The sequence below is a fragment of the Tyto alba genome, unplaced genomic scaffold (assembly GCF_018691265.1).
Source record: "Tyto alba isolate M040663 unplaced genomic scaffold, T.alba_DEE_v4.0 Super-Scaffold_18, whole genome shotgun sequence".
In the NCBI taxonomy this organism is placed as follows: Eukaryota; Metazoa; Chordata; class Aves; order Strigiformes; family Tytonidae; genus Tyto; species Tyto alba.
Window position 1 is genome coordinate 19,204,224 of NW_024881280.1, and position 12,394 is coordinate 19,216,617.

The 12,394-nt window shown below is 39.3% G+C and overlaps 1 protein-coding gene across 9 annotated transcripts in view; it reads right to left on the reverse strand.

Annotated features, from left to right (window-relative positions):
- The window catches only part of HECTD1 (HECT domain E3 ubiquitin protein ligase 1), a 67,887-nt gene extending 56,283 nt beyond the window's left edge, over positions 1-11,604 (reverse strand). For all 9 annotated transcript variants that reach the window (XM_042790545.1, XM_042790540.1, XM_042790539.1 and 6 more), the window contains exons 1-2: positions 11,454-11,604; positions 8,937-9,227 (exon numbers count right to left, since the gene is read on the reverse strand). In XM_042790545.1, the coding sequence (XP_042646479.1) occupies positions 8,937-9,076 (140 nt within the window). In that variant the 5' untranslated portion in view covers positions 9,077-9,227; positions 11,454-11,604. The remainder of the gene's footprint in view (positions 1-8,936; positions 9,228-11,453) is intronic.
- Positions 11,605-12,394: the final 790 nt, after the last annotated feature.

Consider the following 12,394-nt stretch of genomic DNA (forward strand, 5'->3'; position numbering starts at 1 on the left):
GAATTAATGAGGTTACTATGTGCTACTCCTTCATGAAAGACTGATTTATTGAGATAATGAGGCTACTCCGAGACCAACGATACAGCTCTTGCTAATTACTTCAAATGTCTCAGTTCTGAATGTTCACCAAACTTAATTTCTGTACTCCCAGGACAAGAGCTTCTGCCACTTATCTCAGGAGCCTTCTACCCACCATGTTTCAAAGATCTTGCTGGAAGACAGTTCTGTAAATACTATTTTTTTAAAAGTCTGAAATAAGTACTATTCAGTATCAATATCTACCCATTATATTCTAATCCATTAGGATTAGGCTAGTAGAGCATTTTCTGTTCCCTGTACTGACATCAAGAAAAGAATTAAACCACAAAAAGTGCTGATTCTGTAAAATTTCTATTAAAAAAAAATATTCATGCTTTCTGTGTTAAAATTAGTTTATTAGCCTGGAAAACCCACAAAACATGAATTCTTTAATATACATTCTTCCTCTGCCGAAAATTTAATTGTTCTAAAAAAACATTTTCTAAACATCACGATCATACTGATGTCAAGAAAGGCTAGGGAAATTTATCAATATAACTATATTACTACAGCAATTACAGCATTATAATCAGCATAACTCCATATGCTGACACACTTCTGATCCTTTCTTCACCCTCCCCTCTCTCTTTAGGAACAGAAGTATCCATAGGCATGCAAAATTCTTAAATAGCTACAGCAGTAAGCTCCTGCCAGTGCTAAGCTCTTAAATTCGAATGAAGTGACTCAGCTGATTTTACAGCTTGCCAGTATAAAAAGATACCAAGAAAGTAAAAATAGGCAATGTAAACTCATTTCTGTAATTACATTTCCTATTTCAAATGCATTTAAAAGCCTTAGCTAAAACAGCAACAATAATGGTAAAGACTACTGTTATGTTTAAACAAAACCTAAAAGAAGGAAGACAGACAGCTCCACTTTATCCCCCAAATGGTTAATGCAACTACTGCTAGCATTAGGGTGTGTTACTCAGTTCCAGAGGAACCCCTGGATTCAGTTGAGGCAGAGCCCCTGCCATGGGACAAAGCCTTCGGCTTCAGGCGCCTGGGCCAAGACATGTGACATGTGGCAAAAAAATAAGCTCAGCTGCCTGCCAGCACTTGTGCTGGATCTCTAATGCATACCATCTGCTGAGACCAGTTGAAAGTCAGAAAATAAGGACTTATATGTGCCTACACTATTTAGTAATTAATACATAATACTTTTAAATAACAAAAATTTAAAAACGGAATTTAACCCTTATTAGTATCTGGTTTTGAGGAAAAATATAACAGTTAAGTATTTACAACAATGTGTCACACAACTTTCAAGTTTCAAAGAACATACATCCTGCACAACTGATTTGTTCTTAAAGCAACAGTAATTCCAACTTATTTTTGAGTGACTGTTGTTCCTTTCGGTAGTTCTTCCTATGGGAGGAGATTTTTTTCCCCCCTTATTGTTTCTTTTGGTGAAATACTGTTTTGTTTCCACATATGAACCAAAAACATCAGCAGATTAATCACGACCAACCACAAGAGAACTGCCCATACACCTGCATTGCCTATATGTATTCTGGACCCACTTCCAAAACGTTGTACACTGTTTTCTTACAGTGCTGTTACAGAACAAATAAAGGCCAAAAAACATCCACTTACGTAAGACTTTAGAGATACCACACTATATTTTAAAGGTACAAGGAAGAAGCAACTAAAAATTAACTGCTAATTTAGGAACTTTTACCACAATTAGTATTAAACTTTACAAAAAGTAAATACAAAAAGTATTAAACTTTTACAATCCTGAATCTCTACTCAATCACAATTACAGCTCAGGTCAATAAATCTAGGGAATTAACAACTCCATCCTGTATCTATTCCAGCAGAAACTATGCATTATTTAAAAACAAAATAAATTAATTTAGAATTCAAATTTGACATGTAGAAACACTTTCAAACTTCTTTCAGCTAAATAAAGGACAGACAGCTGAACCCTCTTCTGAGAATTCACTATTAGGAGAGAACACATCATCTAACTACTCAACTGCACATTTAATAAATATCAGTTGTGCAAAGTAAGACAGAAGAAAAATGTAAAAGACGAAACAGGAATTACCTATCCTGCAGGAGCCAAGTAAATTATCGTTAGCTTTGCTCTTGAACTTACAAAGGAGGTGTTGGGCTGCCTTTTGCATTTTTCAGTATCTTACAGAAGATATGCCATGCCTCAGGGTAGTAATTCCACATGTTTGTTCTCTTATCTCCAGCATTTTGTAAATATTTTTCAGAAACTTGGTCTACAACAGCTCAATAAATTAAAGAACTTCAAACTACAGGTATTTCTGCCTATGATTTCCACTAGTAGCAACCTCAATTGTGCAAACAGACAATGGTTCAAGTACACATCACATTTGTTAACAAAACAAAATAAATAAGCAATTAATTAAAACACAAAGTATGATTTTGTAAGTGGGCCTAACTATGCATATCTTCCCATTAGCTTCTGCTGTATTTCCAGGTGCCCAAAAAGAGAACCAACTTAAAACAGAAAGCTTCCATTTCCCATGACCAATCTACTGAACATCTATGCTGTCTATGCCTCTTACATAGCATCTTTGTAAGAGGCTGGTATTTAAAATAATTTGACTGGTACAGAAACTCAAGAAAGGAAGCTCACTATTTGAAATCCCTGTAACACCTAATAGATTGGATGAAACCACTAAAACAGGAGATGGAATCTTTCAAAACATCATTAATTTACTGCCTTAAAATTCTGCATCCATCTTTTGCGTAGTACTTGCAAGAATCACTTCAAGTTTATCTCATACTCAAAACTCTGAACAAAACAAAGAGTACTTGATGATACTACTGGAAAAAAAATTTTAAATGACAGCCTAGTAAACAGTGACAAAGACAGTGCGATGAGTTATTCAAAATTGTCTGGACTACTCAGAGGCATGGGTTCATTTAAAGAAAATGTGTTTTAACACACACAAATGCCAAGTTACAGATCTTAGTCCTAGGTAATACATCAGGCCATACCTAAAAGGTGAGCAATCATATCCTGGAAAGCAACTCTGAAGATAAATAACTAAAACCACACTTCCTGTACAATGTTTTTGAAAATCTAACTAAATTTGGAATGTATAACTGGTAACAGTAAGTTAAACGTACTACTATAAACAGCATGGATGAAGGCAACACTAGAAAATATTTCTGAAAAGCTTCAAAACTGAAGAACTGGAGAGGGGCTAAAAGATCACGAGCTCATGAGATTCTTGTGTGCAAGTACATTCACAATAACAACACTGGCTTTTAATCCAATAGGGAAAGGTGGACTGCCTGCCTGCCACAGAATACAGCAGTCTGGCCAACTCATATGGAAAAGAAACAGCAAATTTCAGCAGAGACAACCAGGCAGCAGATTAAATAGCAAAACAGAGGTTAAAATTAGGTAGGATGCCCTACTGGAAGCATTAGTTACACATTATGCTTGTATCAAACAAGATGATTGATTCAGTAATAACCAGATAAAATATTGGCGCCTATGACAAAAGAGACGATGTCAATTTAGATGACCTAATCTTCCCTTCTGGCATTTGTAACCATTAAGATTCTCAAAATGTCTGGACAAGGCTAATTCATCTCCATAATGCCAGTGACAATGAAGCCATAATTCCCATTTTACAAAGAGCAACTAGAAAGACAGTGTGTTGAAAATAACCATTGCAAGAGGGGGGGAAGAAAAAAAAAAAAAAAAAAAAAAAACACAACACAAAAACAAACCATGAAACAAAACAACAGAAAACAACCCTAAAAAAATCAGAAATAGTTCTAAACATTATGTGGTATCAAGACAGTTCCCTGAAAAATACAGCACACAACCCCAACCTCCATCTCAGAAAAGCACTCTACAGGATGCGGAAGACCCCACTATATTAGAGTCCACAGAGTGAGTAACTCCAGTGCTGCCATTTCACTGCTGCCACACCCCCTGCCTTCATTACAAGACAAAAATAGTAGGAATCACATGAGTCTTGCCATTGTAAAGCTTACAAAATTTCCTTTATTGAAATGTCTGCACTAGTCCAAACCAATAATTCACTAAGAACATATGCTTTGCATGGTTTAAAATAATGAAAACTGTAGCCTATTGTTGACAGCAATACTTATCCTAATTTACTCATGGCTGCACTCCAGCACAAAACAGTAATAATGGACTTTTTTTTTGCCTCCCCTTAAAATAAAAGAATGAGCAAATCTGTAGGGCATACAACATGAAAACACTTTGCTATGGATAAAGCTGCCCTCTCAGCCTGTTAACTTTACCAAGACTGTTAGATCTGTTAAAGGGCACTTTACCACTGAATTATAAAAATGCTAAGCCAGAACAAACTTCAAAAATGGGCCTGAAGACCACCACTTCAGATCCTTATCCCCATCTCTACAAGAAAAATTAGTTTTCTCTCTATATTTAATTTTGACTAACTGGAGTTATACAATTCTAATAAACACAGGAGCCTTTAGTTTCAAGCAATCACGTGGAGGTAGAGCTGAACTGTTACACTTTATTCCACCACAGTCTCACTAGCTCACATCAACTCAGTTCACAAGAATTTCTTCTTACACTTGTTATTACATTGAGCAAATACAAGATAAAGATATGCCTTTTCTTTTGTGAATACATACTTAGGAAAGAGCAAGGTTTAATGTAAATTAAACATACTTGATTTTAAACACAAATGAAAATTATTTCTATTTTACACACTAGAACCCTAAATTCCAATCCTTTGTTTAATTTTTGGTTTGTCAAATAAGCTGGTAACTCTTGGTAATTCTCTGCTGACCGAAGTCGTTAATGTTAAATACACAGAGGTGACTTAGGGTTCAACAAAAGGGGGAATACATGCTCTCTTTATTCATCTGTTCAGTGTAGAAAAGATTTCACTCGGGTTTTTACTTTACTTGTTATACTACTATCTTGTTCTACAAGTTTTCTTTGTAACTAAGGAAAATCATTAAATAATACCTTCCTTGCTAAATACTTTCACCCTGGCAGACAGGGAAAGAAAATAGCAACATAAAGCCCAGAGGAGTTTGCGTTTTATTTCACCAAAAATAAAGTGAAATAATCAGACAGAGCAAAAAAGATAAATTGAAACACCTACATGGAGAAGGGCTATACTAATAATGTGAGATTGTAAATAACAGCCTCTAAATTGTCTCTGAAATTACCTCTAACAATTTAAACACTAAAAATACCGTTTCAACTATGTATACTTAAAACTCCTGTTAAATTTTATTTAATAGCACAATTTAACTACAATTTGGGACTAACACTTATAATCACAATGAGTTTAGCTATTTTACTCCAATTCAACTACTTAACAGAACCATTTCTATTAACTCGTTAAGTTTCTGTAGCTCAAGCTACTGGCTTTTGCTGCTGATAAAATGTTAGCCACTCTTCGAGCTAAGTGACTAACAGTGTCTGTGACTCATTATCACCAGAAGATGAATATGCCACTGATTTTTGTAATGCTAACATATGAGTAACACTAAAAATACTTTAGTCAAATGTAATATGTAAATCTGGGGAGAAATAAAGAACCATCAACTATTTGGCATCACTACCTGTTACTGGCTGCATAACCCACAATCTGTGGTGATACTGCTAGAACTTTGCTGGAACACCATGAAATACACCACCACACGTTTGTGCCTACTTCCGTTTTTCTGATTTGATCTGAAACACTCATTTCAATACCCATTACTCTTCTACAGAACCAAATTATTAGCTTTAAAATACCCAAACATTCTCAAGGAAATGGTAAACTAACCCTGTTACTCTACTGCAGTAATTAGGGACCAGGTTTTGAATCCATTATTTCAGAACTTTTTTTTTTCCTCCAAGTTTGTGATCTTTCTTTGCTAAGTGAGACTGTATATCACCCTTACCTCCTTAAGAAATCAGCCTAGAAACAGCACTGGCCTTTTAGGGAAAATGCACAGCATTGATGTCAATATTTTTCATCTGTCTGTTTCATAGCTTTGCCAGTCCTCACCATATGCAGCTCTTAATCACCAGATGTACTTTACTAAAATTATGAGCTTTCCCTTAGCTTACAGCATAAGAGCAAATAATTTCTTATGTAAAAGTGGACTAATACTTAAAGTCACTCTAACTGACCATTGAAAAACGTCACACTTGATTCTTCAAGAAATTGACTGTTTTAAGACTACATCTTACAGCTGTTGAATTCCACAGATGAAAAAATATCTTTAAGTTTTCTTAGTCAACATATTTAATAGCAGTGAACAATTCCATAATCTTGAAATAACATCTGCACAACATACAAAAATTTGGGAATGATCTTCTTGCTTAACAAAAGAAAAAAAAAAATGTTATAAAGTCTAGAGGTTGGTCTTCTTACCAACAGGAAAATGTCTACATTATAAATCAGGCATACACTGAAGCCATTTTCAAAATTAGTTCCTGAAAAATGTGTTTGGCAACCCTTCTGTCACATAGTAAATTTCCTATTTAGACAAGCAGTAATTCCTTTAAAAACATAGCTGAAAAGCAACTTTAAAATATTATCAAGGAGTATTTTAGTTACACTCTTCCAGCACATGACAGTTTTGGCTACCTGAACTGTCATTTGGAAAGATTTTAAAAATACTTTTCAAGACATCACCTACTTCTTGCAGGGAGTTTCAAAATAAAGTCACCTTGAAATGCAGGCTGTGATGACAAAAGCACCCATGACAATCCACTGAGAAATTCTCCACTGAAGAGTGTATTTTCTCTGCTTCTCCCGTATTTCCAGATACGCGGTTCCACCTCCAGTGCTCATCAGACACCTCTATGATCTGATATAACTCACCGCACCAGCAGAAACTAGCCGCCATCTTCAGTGGGTTTACAGAGCAGCTTGCTCTTTTAGTGAATTAGATAGAGGCAGCCAGTGAGCCTTGGCGCGGGCATGAAGCAAGAATATGGTTGGGAGGAATAAAAATGGTGAGTGATAAATGGAAAGAAGTAGCTCTCCCTCTTGAAGGTAATGAGCTACCATGTCAGCTCACCAAATACAGTGGAACCATATCTTCAGTATATTCATGGTGCCAAATAAAAGTAGTACTTTTAACTTTACTGTAAAATCACTTCAGCAGGCAGGGAACTTTGACAACTTTTTCCCAATTTACACTTTATTCTCTTCTGTTTCAGTGAACCTTGAAAGGGCAAATGAGATCAACAACTTCGAAGACCAATAAAATTAAATTACACCAAGGCTCAAAACAAAAATGAAAATGCCAAATGGTATTTTAAATGTTTCTTCTTTCAGACATAAAAACTAATTGTAAAACCACAACACTGCAATAATAGAGCATTCATTATCTATACTTCAAGAAAAAGAAGCACTTGGACTATTTAATTCATTTGTACTGAGATGAAAGTCTGTTCTAAATAAAATACATAAAATGCACAAGTGTTTTACACTTGAAAAGCTGGCATTTCATTCCCCATTCTCAAATACCCAGAAGACGTCCTTACAAATGCTTATACCCAAACTTCTGTTCTATACTGAGTATACTGAAGCACAAAGTTCACCTAGATTTGTCAGGGAAAAAAAAAAAAAAAAATATATCTTTCTTAACTACCAAATTATTTTCTAGAGCAGCAAACTAAGTCGTCATTAAATCACGATTTCTAAGGATGAAAACACAGTGCTTCACCAGTATCAGTATTACGAGGGACCGGCAGGAAAGTCAAATACATCTCCCTACAGTAAGTCTCCAATTTTACCTATAAGCTCATTAAGGCCAAGATCAGGCAATTCCAAATTCTAAAGCAGTATACAAAACTGTGCTGTTACATAACAACTACAAATACAAATTTTAGAGATGTATGACTTTTACACTTCCTGTAAAATAAGCAGTTGTGAAAGATTAACAGCTTTGAAGAGATAAGCCTGTTCTCTTTATGAGAGCTACAAAACTAAACACTGTAACAAACAGACACCTTAAATGCTTCTAAACCCACATTCCTAAGAAGCAGGGTGTATTTGAAAGACCCTAGTCATACTTGTGAGATGCAAAAGAAAGGAAAGTGAGAGTAACAAAAAAAAAAAAAAAAAGATGTAAAAGAGGAGAGATGCAAGAGCTTCAAAATCAGAACTGGGGACACAAACAACCAACAAAAACAAAACAAACAAACAACAAAAAAATGTCAGATATGTCAGATTTAAAAGTTGTGATAGTTTACAGTTTTGCTACCTCCTTTCCATACTACTCGTGGGCCCTCACAGGAAGTTTAACACATGCACAGCAACACTATTAAGTCACAAAAGTGGTTACATCAGCATTTTGTGCTGTGAGAAGTATAAAAAGGAGTGAGAGGAGGGATTGTGCTATATGAACTATACAAATGCAGTTGAGGAGGGTGGCATGAACAGCAACACTCTTCAAAGAAGGGGCAAAAGTTTTGTGTGAACAGTGGTTAATATCTGTGATTTTTGTTTGGATTTACAGAGCTCAGGAAAAGATACTTTATCTCTTGACAAAAGTGCTGCAAGAGTATAGATGCTTAAATGAATCTAGGTGATCGTTACAGTTTTAATGCAAAAAAAAGTTTTTCCTCTACCATTAAAAACAAAAAAAAAAAATCCCAACAATTCCACTTTGCTTAATTTAAAGCAATGTATTCCAAGTTGCAATCAGACCATGTGTCAGAATGCGCACTTTGGATCACTCAGAGGACAGTGGATTTCTAATCAGAAACTCTTCATTTCAGTTATCTACACTCAAGTTTAGCCTGTAAAAACATTTCCGAGGCTGAAAGTTTCTAGGAATGTTAGATGTTATATACAGCTACTGAGAAAGGAAAATAGCATTCCGTGAGCGAAAGCCAAAACTACTTACGTTTCAAAACAGCGATCCACGTTGTCTGACATCAGAAGTAGCATGCATAGCTGTTCCAGTGCTATTAGCTGCATATCCCTTTCATCTCCCTGCCCCATCTGCAGCCACTCCAGCAACGTGTCTGGGTCCACATCTGCCATGTTTGTTTGGTTTTTCTTTTTTTTTTTTTTTTTTTTTTTTTACAAAAAAGCAACCTCCACTTAAATTAAAAAGTACCAAAAATATCCTTTAGTTGTTCAAGCCAAACTAACTTGAGCTCTTCAGTGAGCCTCAGGCTTTTGCAGTTTTCACCTGGAAAGAAAAGTAAAAAAAAAATAATCACCACAATCTTGTCTTTAAACTTGTTTGATTTGCTCCTCTCTAAAATATATAGCATTTTTGGGCTGACATTAAAAAACTTACATATATTTGAAAAGCAACTTTTTTTTCCTAAGCTTTATACATGAATAAGCAGTAATGAGTTTGTTCTGTTTCACTGGAAATAATCCCTAGTTCCAGTTGACAATCAAGCAAGACTTAGAGCCTACACTTATTTATAGGATAACTCAAAATTAAAACTTAAGTAGAAGGCCTGTGCTTAACCCTTTTGTGTATTTTCAGAGCAGAAGACAAGCAGTATTGTCCAGCCTATCCCCTTTCCTTTAATACCACTTATCACAAAGTGTCCAACTTTCTGAAAGATGGGTTACCTCCTCACTGAAGTATTCAAATAAAGACATCAAATGTCAAATTTTAAATACAAACCCACAAAAAAAGCAATGTACAACTGAAGACTTGGAGAATCCTTGCAAAAGTTCTATTAATCCTTCATCTTTTAAAGTACCATTGAAATATAAGGAAAATGAACTTTTTAAGTCAAAGGATAAAACAGATAATTTAAGAGTCACTTCTACTTTCAAGTGTTAGGAGTTTGTTGTTTTTTTTAGAAAAACATTTATCTAATTCATATCTTTTTAAAAAAATGCAGTGAATAATCCAAATAATTCGTGTACATATAAGGAAAACAACATTATTTGTTGGCCCAATGCCACAGTTGTACATGCAAGCTGAAGACCAAAAAAGTCCCTCTAAAATGTTAAGAGATATTTTTGACCTACGTACTTGCTTTTTACTTCATGTTTTACTAACAAATAATCAAATTCACATCCCATGCCTAAGAACACAACAAACACGACTATTTTCATACAAAACCTAAAAAAGGTTACAAACCAATCTCTCCAAATTAAACATACAAGAAAAAACTATTATTTTTAAAATATTATTTATAAAAAAAGAGAATTTGTTTACTAAACTCATAAGTAAATATGAAATGCTAGACAGTGTTCCCACAATCGGGGGGGGGGGGGAAAGAGGACAGAAGCTTGGTCTGGACAAAGTCTGCCTACTTGTTTACTTGCTGCTAATGAATTAATAGTTAAAAAATAACTCCATCAAGGGCACATCTACAAAAGGGAATCAGAAATTAGTATTATATGAAGAAACATACATTGAATCAGCAGTGCTGTTTCACAACAGCTTTGAACTCAAAAATCTTACAAAAGTATGACAGATATGATTTTTTTATAGTTTAGAACCATAACAACATCACAGATCACTCAATTACTAATTCCCAGTTACATATTTTTGTTATTACTGCACTCTTGCTCTAAGAAGTAATTCAAATGTTACTAAATTTTCTGTGCTCTAAACAATGCCTGTGATCCTCCAAGCTGTTTACACTCTATTTCCTGTTCCAGGACTAAATAAAACTACTTTCAGGCAGTACAATTGGGATCGTATTGTAAATGTAGTACTTGTCCCTAATGCGACTAAATCATTAACTTCGGCTTGGGGGGCGGGGGTATGTGTGTGTGTGTGTGTGTGTGTGTGTAAAGGCAACAGAAACGGTAAAATTAAGAGAGACAGTGAAAGCGGAGTAAACTCAATACAGGCACCTGCTGTTCTTCCACCCCAGACGGGCTCTAACCAGACGGAAACGAGCTACCGAGCGAAAAACAGAGCAGGGCGAGAGGCCAGGGCTCCCAGGAGAGCCGCACCAGAAAAGGGGCCAGGCCGCAGCTCAGCTCACCCCGCACCGCCCGGGCCTGCACGGGCACAGGCAGAGCCACCGGCACAGGCAGCGGCACAGGCAGAGGCACCGGGCAGCCCGGCGGGCCCGGGCCAGCCCGCGGGGGTTCGCGGCCCCCTCCCCACGCCCGTCCCGCCGCGGCGGGGAGCCCCTCGCCCCGCCTGCCCGCTCCCCGCCATCCCCGCGCACCGGCGGCGTGAGGGGACCTCCGGCCGCGCCGCCCCGCTCTGCCCCTCAGCCCCCCGCACGGACAGCCTCCCGCGCCCGCCGCCTCCCCCGCGCCGCGCCCCGGCCCGCTTCGGCCGGGCCTGCCGGCACCGACCCGCCAGGCCCGGGCACCGACGCTCGAGTTGCTTGGCGAGCCGCAGGCCTCGCAGGGTGACCCGGCCTGGCGCCTCAGGAAAGGCGCCGTCTCCCCGGCCGCCGGCAGAAGCGGCCCCGCCGCTCACCTCCGCCTCCCGGAGCCTCTGCGCCGGAGCCCACCCCTCCTCAGCGCCGCGGGGCGGCAGGGACAGCGGCGCGGCGGCGGCGGCGGCCCGAACCCCGCAGCAGGCGGCAGCCAGCGGCATCCATGGCGCTCCACCCGGCGCGGACTGGGGCGGGCGGGGGGAAGGGAGCGGCGCGGCGGCCGCGGTGGGAGGAGCTGGCGCCGGCCGAGCGGCCGCGGGGGGCGCTGCGGCCTCCCGGGGCCCGGCCCCGGCCCGGGCTCCAGCCGCGCCGCCTCAAGGCGGCCTTGGGCCCGGCGCCTCCGCCCGCGTCCCGCGACGGGACCCTGGGCCGGGGGCCGGGCCGGAGACGGGGTCCCGCCGGCCCCCAGCGCGCCCGGCCGCCCGCGGGAGGCGAGGCCTGCCCGCCGTGTCCGCCCGCTGCCCCAGGCTTGGGTGGCCTTTTCCTGTCAGACTGGCTTGGTTTTGGTTTGTTTTGTTTTGTTTTTTATGCTTAAAGGTCATTTTATTACATGCTGCAGTCTGGTTATTTACGTCAGTATAGCATTCTTTATATTTACGGCGAGGGGACTTCACACCTTGCAGGGCCCGCTCTTGAAAACACTGATCCGCCCCCAGCACCTCCGCCAAAGGGGAGGTGGCGAAGGGGCAGTGGGTCTCTCAGAGCAGAGGTTTTAACTGGCCCGTACCCTGCAGCGGATGTGAGATACTGCAACTGCCGTGCAGCGTGAGATGGGTTTTGCAGTAGGGTCGCCCCCTGCCACACACGCTGCAAAATGGTGTGCGGTTACCTTGTGTACGGTTAAAAAACAAAGGAAGCAAACTGTTGTTACAAATTTAAAGTGAAGGACTAAAAGCGAAGGATCTTCAAAATAATTTCCTTCTCTGTAGGATGATGTGCGTTTTTGTAAGGAAATTAAAGCCTATTAATATAAGTACACTAA